Genomic DNA, 17,262 nt, shown 5'->3' with positions numbered 1-17,262 from the left:
GTCTGAACCAACACACATTTTCCTTTTTTATAAAGGGCAAGTCAGAAGGAAGATACCCCTATCCGTTCTCATTCTCCACTAACTGAGCCCCTTACAAAGTGGACAATATATACTAAATAATAACAACTTCTCTTGACACACATAGTTTAGTAGGGGAGTTGGAGAATTTGCTTTATGAGACATCTGTGATTACTTTTTTAAAATAATAATAATAATAGTACTATTACTTTTAAATTGTGTGTGAATTCTTAAATTATTTGTTTTGGCAGCCAGAAAATTAAGAGCTAAAATTGTGGCTCCCAATGCTGAAAGTTATTTCTGTTTTGCAATGGCTTACAGCCAAACAAATAAAGTTGTTACTTAGCTGCCTACCAACCTAGTGAGAAAAAGTTTATATCCTTAATAACATTATAATCATTAGTACTATTTATTAGATGTAGTTTTACAGATAAATGAGAGGGCAGCTCCAATTCTGAGAGAGAACAGAAACAAAGAAGGCACTTAGGCTTTGTTAGATCAGGTCAGAGGGACCTATTTTCCCCCCCCCCCCCAATCTGTGTTGTCTACATTTGTTACTGTGATATCTGGGTTTCTCGACTTCCTTGAAACTGATGTTTTCAGAACTTCTTGACCCAAATAATTTTGATGCACATCTGGACTTTCAAAGAGACACTCCACTGAAAGGGACCACTGAAGGACAGATAATACACTCGTACAAAAGACATAGCTATCAACTTATCCCTTTTCTTGTGAGGAATCCTATTCGGAATAAGGGAATTTCCCTCTAAAAAAGGGAAAAGTTGACAGCTATGACAAAAGAGCGGCAGGCTAGGCAGATGCACAGAATTTATTTTTTATTCATTCAGTTTATATAGCATCCTTTATCAAAAGATCCCAACAACAGTTAAGAACACGTTCTGGAGCACCAATTATAAAAATCATAATAAAAAGAATAATACCCAAAGATGAGCATATCCATGGCAATGTGTCCCATGTGCTGGGGACAAACTGCAGAGGATGCTTAACACTTCCACACCTTGTGGGGAGCTTCTGTTTGCCCACAGTTGAAAACAGAACACTGGGTTTGGTCTGGCCTGGTCATTCTCAAATATGAGATCTCACTGTTAAGACAAATGAGTCTTCTGGCTTTTTAGGGGAGAAGGGTGTTGCAAGAGAATTGCATGCTGAGTGTTCGGCTTTCTGCAAACCTGTAAAAAGCCAGCACACTTTTGGGTTACAGAATTTTGGTTCCTGAACTGTGGCCATATATCACGGCACAGCAAGGGCATACTGAAAAGAAAAAAAAGATGTTTCCAAGCCATCGCCCTGAGCAACAGTCAGAAGGAACAAAGCAGAGAAAAGCAAGGCACTTGTGCCATTTCTGCTCACCTTCTCTGGAGGATAGCCTAGATTTAAGGGCAGAGAACAAGCGATTCATCTTTAAACTGTTTCAGGTTTTCCGTGGTGGAAAATTCAGTTAATGTTTCTTCTTTGCCCATGACAGCATTCAATTTTTAAAATAAAAAACACCAGCGCTGAGCAGTGCTTAGCTGAGCCACTCATCACAGCCACAGACTGCCCTAATTTTACTCACCTGGATTTGGATGGGGAGGTTGTCTTTGACGAGAGACAGTAAGGTCTCAGTGGGCTTCTCTTTGCACATAAGAACCAGCTCCAAGTCCATGTCGTCTTTTATCAGCAGACCTTTCGCTACCAAGCCAATCCTCATCACTCCACACAAGACCCGGCCACCATGGTCCCTGAAGACAGGAATAGATATATTATCCCCAGAACAATAACTGCAGTGATATTTTGCACACTCAACATGTGTGTGCATGTAACAATATGTTCTGCCTCACACCCTTAGCACAGGGCAACAATTTTGCTGCACCCTTATTTCAAACTCCTGAAAGAGACAGAGGGCTATGAGTAATAACAAGGAGAAAACCTGTAAGTAATGAGTTTGTTTTCCAGAGGTGTAGCTCTGTTAATCATCTCTTGCAGCAAAAAGAGCAAAGAGTTTTGGGGCACTTTAAAAACTTCCTCTGCAACTAACCTTAGGGAAACCGTCCTTGAAGAAAGAAACTTCAATGGAAGCCTCCAAGGTGACACTATTGAGTCGCCACACAAAGGAGCTCAGTGCTATCATTTGTGGGCTGAATTGGCACAATGGATTTTTATCATATTCCATGTGTTAACTAGCTTGCCAGTTCTCAAATGCCTGTATTGTCAATTACCAGTTTGTTTGCTGCTAACCATCAATAAGGTAATTATTAGGATCTGTACTTTTTGGCATTTCCCTTCCTTTTGACATCATTGTTCAAAATCCGCCCCACTGGGTTGTAAACTTAATGCATCTGATGAAGTAAGCTTGAGTCCATAAAACTTTATGCCGTAACACATTTGCTATTCCTGAGCTTCCCCTTAAAATAAACAAGATCCCTCATGGTTCTAAATCAAGGGTCAGCAAACTTTTTCAGCAGGGGGCCGGCCCACTGTCCCTCAGACCTTGTGGGGGGCCGGACTGTATTTTGGAAAAATAATAATGAATGAATTCCTATGCCCCACAAATAACCCAGAGATGCATTTTAAATAAAAGGACACATTCTATTCATGTAAAAACACGCTGATTCCCGGACCATCGGCAGGCCGGATTTAGAAGGCAATTGGGCTGGATACAGCCCCCAGGCAGTGGTTGCGGCAGCTACCCAGGGTTTCACCTGGAGGTGCCAAGACTGGACCTGTGACCTTCTGCGTGCCAAGCATGTCCGCTGCCACTAGCCTGCTGCCCCTTCCCTATTTGCAGTCTTTTTAAGTATTCAAATACTCTTAATAATAAATGAAACTGTTGCTGTATCAGGGCCATATTTAGTTGAAAGAAAGTTATTTTTAAATTGATTCAACTGACTGAGGGATGAGGAATCTGTGGCCTTGTGGGAGCTGGCAGCCTGCACTGCCACTAGCATCCCTGACCATTGGCGTTGCTGGGAGCTGGAGTCCAGTGACATCCAGATGAAGACAAGATGAAGAAGAAGAAGAAGAGTTTGGATTTGATATCCCGCCTTTCACTCCCCTTCAGGAGTCTCAAAGCGGCTCACATTCTCCTTTCCCTTCCTCCCCCACAACAAACACTCTGTGAGGTGAGTGGGGCTGAGAGACTTCAAAGAAGTGTGACTGGCCCAAGGTCACCCAGCAGCTGCATGTGGAGGAGCGGAGACACGAACCCCGTTCACCAGATTACGAGTCCACCGCTCTTAACCACTACACCACACTGGCTCCAGCTAATTATGTTGGAAGATTCAGGACAGAGGGAAGGAAGTCCTCCTTCACACTGTTAAACTATGGAGCTCTCTCCCACAGCCAGTGTGGTGTAGTGGTTAAGAGTGGCAGTTTTGTAATCTGGGGAACCAGGTTCGCTTCCCCACTCCTCCACATGCAGCTGCTGGGTGTCCTTGGGCCAGGCACACTTCTCTGAAGTCTCTCAGCCCCACTCACCTCACAGAGTGTTTATTGTGGGGGAGGAAGGGAAAGGAGAATGTGAGCTGCTTTGAGACTCCTTAAAGGGAGTGAAAGGCGGGATATCAAATCCAAACTCTTCTTCTCTTCTTCTTCTTCTTCCCACAGCAGGCAGAGATGGCTACCAACTGGGAAGGCTTTAAGAGACAAGTTCATGGAGGAGGAGAGGCTCTCAATGGCTGGGCTCTGTCTCCACAGCTAGAGGCAGCAGGGCTTCTGAATAACACTTGCTGGAAACAAAAACAAAAAAGTGTGTGTGTGTGTGTGTGTGTGTGTGTGACCTTGTGCTCAAATCCTGCTTGTTTTTCTCCCACAATGGGCATCCGGTTGGCCACTGTGAAAACAGGATGTTGGGTTAAATGGGCTGTTGCCCTGATCCAGCAGGCCCTTATGTTCTTAAATGTTACATCCCTAACAAATGCAGCAAGAAATGTGGCTAATCAGGCTGATTTCTACTGCATTCAGTACAACCCTATGAATTTTTATTGGCAAACCATCCCCACTGCGCTCCATGGGGCTTAGTCCCACGACAGTGTGGACTTGGGGCACAGCCTACGAACAGTCTTTGTCAGCACAAGTTGCTTAGACATCATCTGTGGCTTCGACAGACTGAACCATTTTTCATCACTGCACCATGTATTCAGTTCTCAGTTGTCCAGATACATTGACCCTGTACACGGTCGCTTGAGGAACCCAGTTGGATTCTTTCTTTGGAGGTTCCTGGAGGCTTTCTTTCCATGATGGCTAAGCTGTCCAGACAGCACTCCTTTCATACAAAGCCATGGGAATCGAGTCCCTCTCCCTTGGAGGCAACTGTAGGAGAGGCTGCTTTCGTCCATCCCAAAAAGACATTGGAAAGCAAGCTGCTTGCTAAAGGTTAAACAGACTATGCTAGCCTCTAGGCTGCGGACAGTTTAAAAGGGCTGGAGTGTCACACAGCCATCATAGCCAAGGGTTACTGATGTCAGGGCTCCCTGTAGAATTAACCACCGGGGGCCAAATTCAGCAATTTTCCGGGCCTTAAGACGACCTGGAGAAAAAGTGTGGACGATGCCAGGCTTGTCAGCTTCAGGAAATTGCTTATCATCACCTGTTCTTCCATTAATATCCTACTTTTCCTTCAAGGAGCTCAGAGTGAGATGAATTTCATACTCACAACAACCCACAGAGGACGGAGGTAGACGGAGAGAGATGCAAGCAGCTCAGTCACCCCAGTGAGAGCTTTGTGGCTAAGTGGGGCTTTGCACCTAGGTCTTCCCAGCCCTAGTCCAACATTCTAGCCACCAAGCCAAGCTGCTGGCTCTCAAAAGATGAAGCCAAGCTAGGATTTCTAATAGAAGAGGCCAAGACGCAAGAGTAGATACAGGGGAAACTTGAAAAATTAGAATATCGTGGGAAAGTTCATTTATTTCAGGAATTCAGCTTAAAAGGTGAAACTAATATATGAGATCGATTCATGACATGCAAAGCGAGATGTGCTTCTACTTCTCAGAGGTCCAATCTTGCTCCATTTGCAATCCTTGTTTCGCTGATTTCATTGAATATTCTAATTTTCTCAGATGGTTAATTTGGAGTTTTCATCAGCTGTACGCCATGATCATCACAATTGTAACAAATCAAGGCTTGACATATCTTGCTTGGCATGTCACGAGTCTATCTCATATACTAGTTTCACCTTTCAAGTTGAATTACTGAAATCAAGGAACTTTTCCACGATATTCTAATTTTTCGAGTTTCACCTATATAACAAATAACGGCTTGACATATCTCGCTTGGCATGTCATGAGTCTATCTCATATATTAGTTTCACCTTTCAAGTTGAATTACTGAAATAAATGAACTTTTCCACAATATTCTAATTTTTTGAGTTTCACCTGTATACTAGGCTTAAGTTACAGGATGGAAGAGTCTGGATGAACATTGTAAGAAACTTTAATTGTAGTAATGAAACAAAACCTTAGGAGGAACGGTTGAGGGAGTTGGGTAAGTTTAGCCTAAAAAAGATAAGACTGAGAGGTGATATGATAGCCCTCTTCAAATACCTGAAGAGATGTCACACAGAAGATGGAGCAAGCTTGTTTTCTGCTGCTCCAGAGGGTAGGATCCAAATTAGTGGATTCAAATTACAAGGAAGTGGATACCCACTAAACATTAGGAAGAACTTTCTGACAGTGAGAGCTGTTCGACTGTGGAATGGATAACCTCAGAAGGTGGTGAGCTCTCCTTCTTTGGGGTTTTAAAACAGAGGTTGGCTGGCCATCTGTGGGGGAGTTGTGGTTCCAACTTTGCAGGGGGTTGGACTAGATGACCCTTTGGGTCTCTTCCAGCTCTACAGTTCTATAATTCTATGTTAACAGCAGCTCCACAATGAGTTGGCAATTAGATACCTCCCCCCCCCAACCTAACCAGGAGAAGAACTTCCTGACAGTAAGAGCTGTTCGACAGTGGAATTTGCTGCCAAGGAGTGTGGTGGAGTCTCCTTCTTTGGAGGTCTTTAAGCAGAGGCTTGACAACCATATGTCAGGAGTGCTCTGATGGTGTTTCCTGCTTGGCAGGGGGTTGGACTCGATGGCCCTTGTGGTCTCTTCCAACTCTATGATTCTATGATTCTATAAGCAGAATTATTTAGAAAACAATTAAAATGTATGCAAATATGTTTCTGGGAGATCTACTCATGATAGTTTTCTTCTTAGGCTGCAGTGTTGCAGGAATTCTCTTTAAGCACAGAGTCTACCCTCTCAAACTAAACCATGAAATAATGGTATGTGTGCTTTGTATGCTTGGTAAAGATACCCCTGACTGTTAGGTCCAGTCGCGGACGACTCTGGGGTTGCAGCGCTCATCTCGCTTTACTGGCCGAGGAAGCCGGTGTACAGCTTCCAGGTCATGTGGCCAGCATGACTAAGCTGCTTCTGGCGAACCAGAGCAGCACACGAAAACGCCGTTTACCTTCCCGCCGGAGCGGTCCCTATTTATCTACTTGCACTTTGACATGCTTTCGAACTGCTAGGTGGGCAGGAGCAGGGACCGAGCAAGGGGAGCTCACCCCATTGCGGGGATTCGAACTGCCAACCTTCTGATCGGCAAGTCCTAGGCTCTGTGGTTTAACCCACAGCACCACCCGCATCCCTAAGCCTACAGCACCCAGTATTCCCAGGCGGTCTCCCATCCAAATACTAACCAGACCTGACCCTGCTTAGCTTCTGAGATCAGACAAGATCAGGCGTGTTCAGGGTAGTATGGTCATAGACTGTATGCCTGGTGGTGAGTCACAAAAAACATATAGGGTGCTCATGAGATACCCAGACCTGCAAGTGATGGTGGCAGAAGTGGGGGTGCAAGGTTCAAGCCACTGCAAGTAGAAGACACACAACATCTGGTGAAGAAGACCCCTCCTTTAAGGGACCCTGAGCAGGAATGTTGTAAGCACCAGATAGATGACAGAGGTGTGCATTTATTGGCCATTCAACTGAAGCCTGGGGTGGGAAGACTGGCCCACCCTTTTCTTCTTCATGCAGCACCTAGTTAAGGTGGTTGGCCACAGTGAGAACAGGATGGGGACTAGATGGGCCACTGGGCTGATCCAGCAGACTCTTTTTGTTCTTACGTCACATTTTAAAAGGGGAAGAAGCTGAAAAAGGAGAGAGAAAAAGAGAGAGCGTGCACGCATTTACACACAGCTCTGCTCAGAAACTCCAAAACTGACCTCTTCCCTCAAAAATTTGGGCCAAGTAGGAGGAAAAGCATCTGTTGTCTCCTGGTGGGGACAGTCACACAGCCAGCAGACATGATCTGTCGTCTTACTGGCTTTTTAACCAGACAAGAACTTGCTCTGTCCTGGTTTTGCTGTTCAAAGGCTTCTTCCAATCACATCAGATTTTCTGCTCTGCAGAAGCTATGGCATGAACATTCCGTGTCTTTTCAGCAAAACTCAGCAGAACAGAACCCTCACCCACTGAGCAAGCTTTTCATTATAAAGGTGCGCAGAAAGGAATGAGATTTGATTTTCCCTTTTTCTTTTTGGTGGGCCCGACAGGTGAAACCCCTGGCCTTGATGCCGTTCTCCAGCATGCTATTCTGCAGGCAATCAGCTCTTTGTGGGAACATCTGGACACAGACGTTTGTATGCGCACGCACACACACACAAAAACACACTGTGCCCTAAATTTAGAGTGGGCTCATGAAAAATCTGGCACAGAAAACCAGGAAGAAAAGAGCCACCAGGCTGCTGGAGTGTCTCAAACAGCACTACTCGCAAGCCTAGAGCTTACACCAGAAATGTTTTGTTAAAAGGGCAATCAGCGCCTCATTTATTCCCAGTCAAAAATAGGAAAGAAAATGCATGCTGCTAATGCACTTTGAAGAAGAGATGCTGATGATGAACTGCAGCCAGGCAGGAGGAAGGAATGAAGGAAGGGCAGTGGCTCAGAAATGGATCCCAACAGCCCTGCTGCCGCCACCACAGCGATCAGCCTCCAGCTTCCAGGAATGAGACTTTCACCTGCTCTCTTGCCTTTGCTAATGAGGCATGGCCATTCAAAGCAACTTGCTGCTTGATTTCATGCACAGTATGCAGAGATCTGTCTTATCCTTATGCAATGTCAACTCTCTACTTGTGCAGGGGAAAAGTTGTTGTTTGACCTAAGGCAAGAAGTTAGCACGAAAGAGAGAAAAGGAAGGTCTAGTTCGCGCATCAACTATGGATTAGTATGATGTGGACAAGCAGAAAGGAGCAACAGCTGGCCTCTGGCTCTGAGTCTCCTGCCCTCCCTGCGCACGGCCAAGAGGAGATAAGAAGCTTTTGCTACCACATTCGACTGACCACCACTTTGCTGTGTTGTATGAACTCTGAACTGCAGTTAACGAAGCCAGTTTTGTTAACCATAGCTGGTTTGTAACTGTGGTTAACATCAACCCACAGTTAAAGTATAGGTTTCTCAAATTCCTCCCTCTGACTGCACAGAAGAGAGAAGAGGGAAATGGCATGAGCAGAGGTTGTGCAAAGTGATGGTTTAGTGTAGGGCTAGGCGTGGCCCAAGGATGTTGACAAGCTGCTTATAGCGGTTCAGGCCACAAGATCCACTTGCCCACCGAGGCTTCTTTGAGCTGGTGCAAACAGGAGGGAGGAGGTTAGGCAAGTGGGTTCAGGAAGTGGTTAAAGTCTCTTTGCCTGGCACCTTGAAGGAGGTGGCAGTGCAGGTGCTCCTAAAAGGCCCTGACATCTACTACACTTTTATTAATAGCAAGGTCAAGACATAGGGATAACCATGGATTTTACTGAAAGGGGGAATTAGACAAAATCATGAAAGAAGAGAGATCTATCCATGGTGATTAGCCATGACAGAAAAACGGCATGCCTGCATTAGGGGCTGCTGCCCTCCTGCCCCTCTTATGGACTTCCCAGAGGCATCCCAGTTATGGTCCAGTGAGAAGATGCTTGCTGGACTGCATAGGGTGCTGGTCTGATTCTTCTTGTGCCACACTAGTCATGGAAATTAGGACTGGAGCACATTCATGGAATTGCAGAGTTGGAAGGGACCCAAGAGTCAGCTAGTTCAATTCCCTGCAATGCTGGAACCATTCAGACCATTGATCCATCTTACTCAGTACTGTCTACACTACCTGGCAGCATCTCTCCAATGTCTGCAAGAGGGGTCTTGAAAACCCTACCTGGAGACACCACGGATTCAACTTGGGTTCTTTTGTATGCAAAACCATGAGCTCCACCCCTGAGCTATGACCCCTCCCTTTTCAGAGAAAGCCTTCCCCCCAGAGTACCAGATATTGATGCTTTTTGGCCTTCCCAGTGGATCTACTAAGGAACAGCTGGGCCTTTTGCCTGATTCAACAAGGTTCTTCTTCATACAGTAATGGTCGCGCATTGTGTGAAGTATACTTGCAGGACTTAAACAGGATCAAACACAAAGGAGTGATTTTAACTAAAAACCATTACTCTAGGAAATATTTTTATGCCACAACGGGGACTAAAAGCATGCTCTACAGAAGTCAAGATGCCGTGTTGGATACAGGAGGCCCCATATAGCATCAATTCCCCTCGCCCCCCCCCCCAGTCTGCCAATACATGGGCAGCAAAAAGGGTCCAACACAATTCCAAGAGGCAGCGCACTCTCCTGGGATGGGCAGTGCCAGTGTGGTGTAGTGGTTAAGAGCGGCAGTCACGTAATCTGGGGAACCGGGTTCGCGTCTCCGCTCCTCCACATGCGGCTGCTGGGTGACCTTGGGCCAGTCACACTTCTCTGAAGTCTCTCAGCCCCACTCACCTCACAGAGTGTTTGTTGTGGGGGAGGAAGGGAAAGGAGAATGTTAGCCGCTTTGAGACTCCTGAAGGGGAGTGAAAGGCGGGATATCAAATCCAAACTCTTCTTCTTCGAGATCAGACTAACCTGATCTCGTTTTTTGACAGAATTACAAGCCTGGTAGATGAAGGGAATGCAGTGGATGTAGCCTACCTTGATTTCAGCAAGGCATTTGACAAGGTGCCCCATGATATTCTTGTAAAGAAGCTGGTAAAATGCGGTCTTGACTATGCTACCACTCAGTGGATTTGTAACTGGCTGACTGACCGAACCCAAAGGGTGCTCATCAATGGTTCCTCTTCATCCTGGAGAAGAGTGACTAGTGGGGTGCCACAGGGTTCTGTCTTGGGCCCGGTCTTATTCAACATCTTTATCAACGACTTGGATGATGGACTCAAGGGCATCCTGATCAAATTTGCAGGTGACACCAAACTGGGAGGGGTGGCTAACACCCCAGAGGACAGGATCACACTTCAAAACGACCTTGACAGATTAGAGAACTGGGCCAAAACAAACAAGATGAATTTTAACAGGGAGAAATGTAAAGTATTGCACTTGGGCAAAAAAAAGGAGAGGCACAAATACAAGATGGGGGACACCTGGCTTGAGAGCAGTACATGTGAAAAGGATCTAGGAGTCTTGGTTGACCACAAACTTGACATGAGCCAACAGTGTGACGCGGCAGCTAAAAAAGCCAATGCAATTCTGGGCTGCGTCAATAGGAGTATAGCATCTAGATCAAGGGAAGTAATAGTGCCACTGTATTCTGCTCTGGTCAGACCTCACCTGGAGTACTGTGTCCAGTTCTGGGCACCACAGTTCTAGAAGGACACTGACAAACTGGAACGTGTCCAGAGGAGGGCAACCAAAATGGTCAAAGGCCTGGAAACGATGCCTTATGAGGAACGGCTAAGGGAGCTGGGCATGTTTAGCCTGGAGAAGAGGAGGTTAAGGGGTGATATGATAGCCATGTTCAAATATAGAAAAGGATGTCACATAGAGGAGGGAGAAAGGTTGTTTTCTGCTGCTCCAGAGAAGCGGACACAGAGCAATGGATCCAAACTACAAGAAAGAAGATTCCACCTAAACATTAGAAAGAACTTCCTGACAGTAAGAGCTGTTCGACAGTGGAATTTGCTGCCAAGGAGTGTGGTGGAGTCTCCTTCTTTGGAGGTCTTTAAGCAGAGGCTTGACAACCATATGTCAGGAGTGCTCTGATGGTGTTTCCTGCTTGGCAGGGGGTTGGACTCGATGGCCCTTGTGGTCTCTTCCAACTCTTCTATGATTCTATGATTCTTCTTCTTCAGTGAGGAAATCACACTGGCCTGGAAAGCACAGTTCCCTTCCAAAGCCCCGACAGCCTGGACCAGACTGAGAAATGGCAGTTATTACGGTAGCTGGGATATCGCTGGGATATCCCACAAGTGAAAGGAGGATGCCTCCCCATTGTTCTGAAAATGTTTCTTATTGTACAGTATTTTGCTTTAAAAGGATCTTAAAATTTATTATTGTTGGCGAAAGACATGCAACATTTTGAGTGCAAATGTGCCTCTGAATCTGACCTCAAAAGATTCCCCCCAGGCATCAAAAGTTTGGGAAGCATTAAGGGAAATAGTCAGATGGTATAGTTCTATTAATATGCTCTCCCTCTCTCTCTCTCTCTCTCTCTCTCTCTCTCTCTCACACACACACACACACACACACACACACACACAGAGCTGGTGCAGCAATGCAACCACAAAACATTGATTTGCAGACTCAGCTCTGCAGATACTGCCCAGGCACCCGCTTACACTAATCAAACACCATGCAAACACTTTGGGCTGGCAAGGAGGAAATGCATTTTAAAATATTAATACACAAACACACAGCTTTTGACTGTTTAACATAAGCATCATTAATTACAAGTTGAGCAGGCCAGAGACGCAGAGCAGTGAAACGGTGTTCTGAGACCTCTTAGGCAGCCGTTACCAAATCAATCTTCTCTTTTAAGTATAGATAATTTGCTTCAAGTGATTACCCGTCTATCTCTTCTTCTCCTCTCACTCTTCCATTTGTGCACACGCACACATGCACGGCTTTCTACGCTAAATGTTCGCTGCAGCCTTCAAGTCCCAAGTCTGTTTACTTTCTGAAAAGCAGAGGCACGTGAAAACACAAGCAGTTGTTCCAGCTGTTTTCCAAACAGCCAGGACAGGGCTAGAGAGTCAGAAACTGGCACAGCTACAAGAAACAGACACGGACACACGGCAACATATGTTTTGCACACAATCTGTCATCACAATGGATTCACAACTCCCTTCTCGTAGCAGAGGCTATCCCTCCTAGCTAAATGAGACATGGTTCTTAAGCTCACCCACGGCTGCTAACCTGGCATTGAGCAAATCCACATGCCTCAGCAGTTACAGGGGCTTAACTGCACTTGTTAATTCTTTCTGCTAGTAGGGAGCTCCAGCAGCTGAACTGCAAACGATACAGAGTGATCCTTCCAAACTCAGCCCCCTTTCAGCATTAGTGCCTTGCCTTATTTAACCCCAGCACACTCCTAAGTTGGCAGCTGCAGGAGTCTCGTTGCAAGAGGAAAGGCAGATGGATGCTCCATTCCTTCGTAAATCGGGGAAAGGGATGTCCTCAGGCAATGACCTCTCCTTACGACCCCAGTGGGCAGCTAGATTAAGATCAGGCAATGAGTCCTCTTGTCCCACCAGCCGCTCATTTCTAGGCAATCCTGGGAGAAGGCCAACAGCAAACTTCAAATCTTCTTCCTTTGGATCAATCAAAATCCTGGCTTGAAAGACCTCAGGAGTACAGAGGGAGCTGTTTCCTACAGAGCTGCTGGTCCCCTGATCATTACAAAGCTTTAGGTTCTCCAGATGTTGCTGGACTCCAACTTCCATTAGCTCCTGCTACCATGGCCAATGGTAAATAATGGTGGGAGTCAGGGTCTAACAACAACTGGAGGCTCAAAGCTTTCTGAGTACCAACTTGGTCTTCAGAACTCACAGTTCACTAAGGCAGCCTCATCCAACCTAGTGCCCTCCTGATGTTGCTGGACCACTTCTGGCACCATTGACTACTCTGGTGTAATAGGTGTACAGTGTAGAAATGGGAAAGGGATCATTTCTCAAAAATCCTTGAATCAAGCCGTGGAAACCCAGATTCTGCAGAACTACAGCAGCAAGGTCTCTCACCACAGGCCATGCTGGCTGGGGCTGGAGGGCCACAGGTTCCCAACTTCTACCCTAGAGACAAGTTTCATACTTAGGAGTAACCTCAAGACTGGATTGTTGCATTGCATGCTGTGTGGGAGGTCTGGAAGCTGCAACTGGTGCAAAATGCAGCAGAGCACCATTCTGCTAGCATGCAACACCTTTGCCATTACACGACTGGGCCAGGCATACAAAGCCCTGATGGATTAGAGAGAGAGAGAGAGAGAGAGACTAAATAAGACATGAAGCAGCTATGGGGGGATATATTGGACATATGATGCAACAGGAGTGGGAAACCCGATTTTAAGAAATTGTATTAAATTAAAGTAATTTGGTTTGATTTGTAATAATTTGGAAAATTAATAAAAATAATTATTGTGTTTTTGTAAAAAAAAGAGAATGTAGAAGAAGGTTGGTAGGTATGACGCAGAAATCAAGAGGAACAAATGGAGCGAAAGATAAGGAAATGAAAAATGTTATTCTTGCTTTGAAGCAGGCTCTTGTGTCCCCTCTGTGCTGGCACTTCCAAACCCCTATAAACCATTTAGACCAGTGGTGTCCAAACTTTTTTCAAAGAGGGCCAGATTTAATGAAGTGAAGGGCTGTGAGGGCCGACCAAAGTTGTTGAGGTTTTTTTTGGATTTTACTCCAGACCCCCGAAACGGACTTTGGACATGCCTGATTTAGTCTAAATGTACACGAAGCAAAAGGAGTGGCCTCTGGGGTCCTGATATGACGATGGAGCCCAGCCTGGAGGATGGTGGGATATTATTCAAAGAATCTGGACCTGGTAGTAAAGTCTGGCTGGCATGTTTGAGAGTGGTGGCAGCTTCTAGCTTACTAGTAGAAGAGGCTAACAAGATAACTTTGGGCGATGAGATAGAGGTTTGAGCCCCACATGGAGTCCCTCAGATCTTAGGAACTGATGGGGGAAACTGTTACACCCAGGGCAGCAGTCACGCTATGAGGTTGCCTTGCTCACCAACCCAAATGTGACATTTAGGTGGGTAAACACAGTGAACCCAGCCTCCCTCCTTCCAACTACCAGAAGCTTGGAAGCCCATGATTGTGTACAGGTTTTGAATGAAAAGACAGTGGTACATCCCAATTTACAGGATTTTCCATTGGAAAACATTGAAATGGAGATGTTTGTTGATGGGTCCAGTCACATGTTGGATGGCAAAGGACATTCAGGCTTTGCAGTGGTCACACTGGAAGAGGTTCTACACCAGGAAAGAATTTCCTCACAATACTCAGCACAAATGGCAGAACTGATAGCTCTCACTAAGGCCCTTCAATTGGCAGAGCGAAAGCCGGCTGACATTTACACAGATAGCACGTATGCTTATAACATGGTACATGCCCACTGACTTTTATAGAAAGAGCGGGGTTTTGTAACTGCCTCAGGGCAGCATGGAGCCCATGGTGAGCAGATCATTGCTCTATTAGAGGCACTGCTCTTGCCAGCAAAAATAGCAGCAATGCTCCTATTAGCACATGGGAAATGTGCCAATACAGAAGGGAATAAGAAGGCTGATGCAGCCTCAAAGATGGCAGCTCACTTGCCCACTATCACACAATATCCTATTCCCAGAGAACCACTAGCATATTCACAAACAGGGAAGAAGGTGATGAATTGTTGGGTGGTTGGTGGGCTTTTCGAGATGGTCGTTTCTTGGTGACTACACCCCTTCTCAGACTTTTACTGAAAGAATTACATTCCAAAGCCCAAATGGGAAGTGAGGCTCACCTGATGGCGAGGACTATAGTGGCTTGAGGGCTGTTCATGGAGGCATACTCTATAGTCTATAGCTATGATGTTTGCCAGCAATCGCACACGGTAGGAAAGGGACCGACACCGCCCCCCCCCTGCACCAACAGGAGGTCGCCCATGGGCCCAGTACCCAATGGAAAGACTGTCAGTGGACTGCAGAATTACCACCCAGTAACAGATACAAACATATATTGGTGTTTGTGGACCAACTCGCTGGATTTGTTTAGGCATTCCCATGCTGCAACTGTACAGCTCAGGAAGTGGTCAAGAAACTACTTGAAATAATTCCTAGATTTGGAATACCAGCAGCTTTGGATTCAACTCAAGGGACACACTGTACAGCTCTAATAGTTAAGGAACTCTCAAGAGCTTTAAACATACAAGTGCTCTCCCCATCATGTTGACCCACATTTTGACCCCCCGAAAACCAAAAAAACCAACTGGAAAACCCCAGAAAAACTCCCCGAAACCTTACTAAAGTACAGATCAGTACAGGTCCTCAGCTAACCAGCAAAAAACAAGCAAGAAAGGAAAAAAATGTTCACTGTTCGGATATCTGAATCTGCAGTGTGTATAACGAGCTTTGAGTACCAATTCCTCATGTTCAGATAAGTGAATTTTCGCAAAGTGAGCATTCAGAAAGAGGGATCCAACTGTAATAACATATTATATTACCTATTATACATTAGATATGACATAATACAATATAATACACTATATATATATATATATATATATATATATATACACACACACACGATTATATCTTATTGCATGTTTTCATATATTTTTTTACGCCACTTGAGTTATTTTCTGAATATAAAGCAGATTAAAGAATGAGGCTTCAATAAACCTTAGCCCTTTTAGGGAGTGCATTTTAACCCACTCACTTGCCGCTGCCCACATCTGAAGGCTCCTCCTTGCTGTCCATGCTGCCCTCGGCCCTGCTGGACCTGCTCATTTCATCCATCCAATCGGAGACCTGCTTGAGGGCGCACTCCACTGTGGAAACCATGTTCTGGACAGCTTCGAGTTCTTCTGGAGACGGGTAAATGGTTGAGTGCTTCATCATCACGTGCCGGTCATCGTTGGCAAACGATCGGATGGATCTCTGTTGAGAGGGTTAGGAAATAACAGGGAGAAAGAAGGTGGGAGGAGGCAGAAGAAGTTGTCAACAGCTCTTCTTTTATGAAATGAGAGGATGAGGGTATTATTTGAAAAAGGGATGGTTGACTCAAACCTGCTGGGCATTTTAGGGCATCACACTTCTGTCCCAATGGCAGCAGACAAACCTATCAGAAGGAGGCCCAACACCTGTTCAAACCTGTGGAGTCTGCTTTAAAACCAAAAGAAACAAACAAACGGAATCCCAAAGCCAATGTCTACTGGCCATGTTGGCTAGGCTAGGCCTCTACAGCCAGGGACAGCAATGCTTCTGAATACCAGTGACTGGAAGAAGATGTAGGAAGGGAGAGTGCTCTTGTGCTTGGGTCCTGCTTGTGTGTTCCCCACAGGGGCATCTGAGTAGTCACTGTGGGAACAGGATGCTGGTCTAGATGGGCCATTGGCTTGAAAGAGTGGGCCTCCTCTTATGTTCCCCAAGAACTAGCAGTAGGGAGCTACCTTATCCCAAGTCTGACCACTGATCTGAAGGTGCCTCCAACTGTGGAGGTAAATGACTAGCAAACATTGACAGCCCTCACTTCCTCCATGGATTTGTCCACTTCTCTTTTAAAGCCATCCAAGTAGGTGGCCATCACTGCCTCTCATGGGAGTGAGTTCCATAGTTTAATAATGCACTGGAGGAAGAGGAGGTGCTGGTGGTCTACCAGCAGCAATTGGTTATGATCACCAAATGTCCAGAGACAGTCTTCCTCTGACTGCCATATACTGGGGAACGGCAGCAGGAGAATGCAACTGTCTCCTTGTCCTGTTTGATGTTTCTTGCGTGGATCTGGCTGACCACTCTTGGAAACAGGATGCTGGACTGCACAGGCCAGTCTTTCCCAACCTAGTGCCCTCCAGATTTTGTTGGTCAGAGTTCCAGCTCCCACCAGCCCCAGCTGGCATGGGCAATAGTTAAAGATAATGGGATGTGATTGATCCAACCATATCTGGGAGGAGCCAGGTTAGGAAAGCCTGAGACAGGCCCCTGACCCAATCCTGGAGGACTCTATAAGTAAAGGTAAAGGGACCCCTGACCGTTAGGTCCAGTCATGACCAACTCTGGGGTTGCGGCGCTCATCTCGCTTTATTGGCCGAGGGAGCCGGCGTACAGCTTCCAGGTCATGTGGCCAGCAGGACTAAGCAGCTTCTGACGAACCAGAGCAGCGCACGGAAACGCCGTTTACCTTCCCGCCAGAGCGGTACCTATTGATCTACTTGCACTTTACATGCTTTCGAACTGCTAGGTTGGCAGGAGCTGGGACTGAGCAACGGGAGCTCA

General features: G+C 46.0%; 1 protein-coding gene across 9 annotated transcripts in view; it reads right to left on the bottom strand.

The window, feature by feature from the left end:
- STRBP (spermatid perinuclear RNA binding protein) overlaps positions 1–17,262 on the bottom strand; it is a 121,399-nt gene that overhangs the window by 45,488 nt on the left and 58,649 nt on the right. For all 9 annotated transcript variants that reach the window (XM_080990890.1, XM_080990891.1, XM_080990896.1 and 6 more), the window contains 2 exons: positions 15,707–15,927; positions 1,595–1,760 (listed from right to left, as the gene is read on the bottom strand). In XM_080990890.1, coding sequence (XP_080847016.1) covers positions 1,595–1,760; positions 15,707–15,888 — 348 coding nt within the window. In that variant the 5' untranslated portion in view covers positions 15,889–15,927. The remainder of the gene's footprint in view (positions 1–1,594; positions 1,761–15,706; positions 15,928–17,262) is intronic.

Source organism: Podarcis pityusensis (genome assembly GCF_964106645.2).
Source record: "Podarcis pityusensis genome assembly, chromosome: Z".
Classification (NCBI taxonomy): Eukaryota; Metazoa; Chordata; class Lepidosauria; order Squamata; family Lacertidae; genus Podarcis; species Podarcis pityusensis.
The sequence above is the reverse complement of the archived record's forward strand: the minus strand, read 5'-3'. Positions and strand labels throughout refer to the sequence as shown.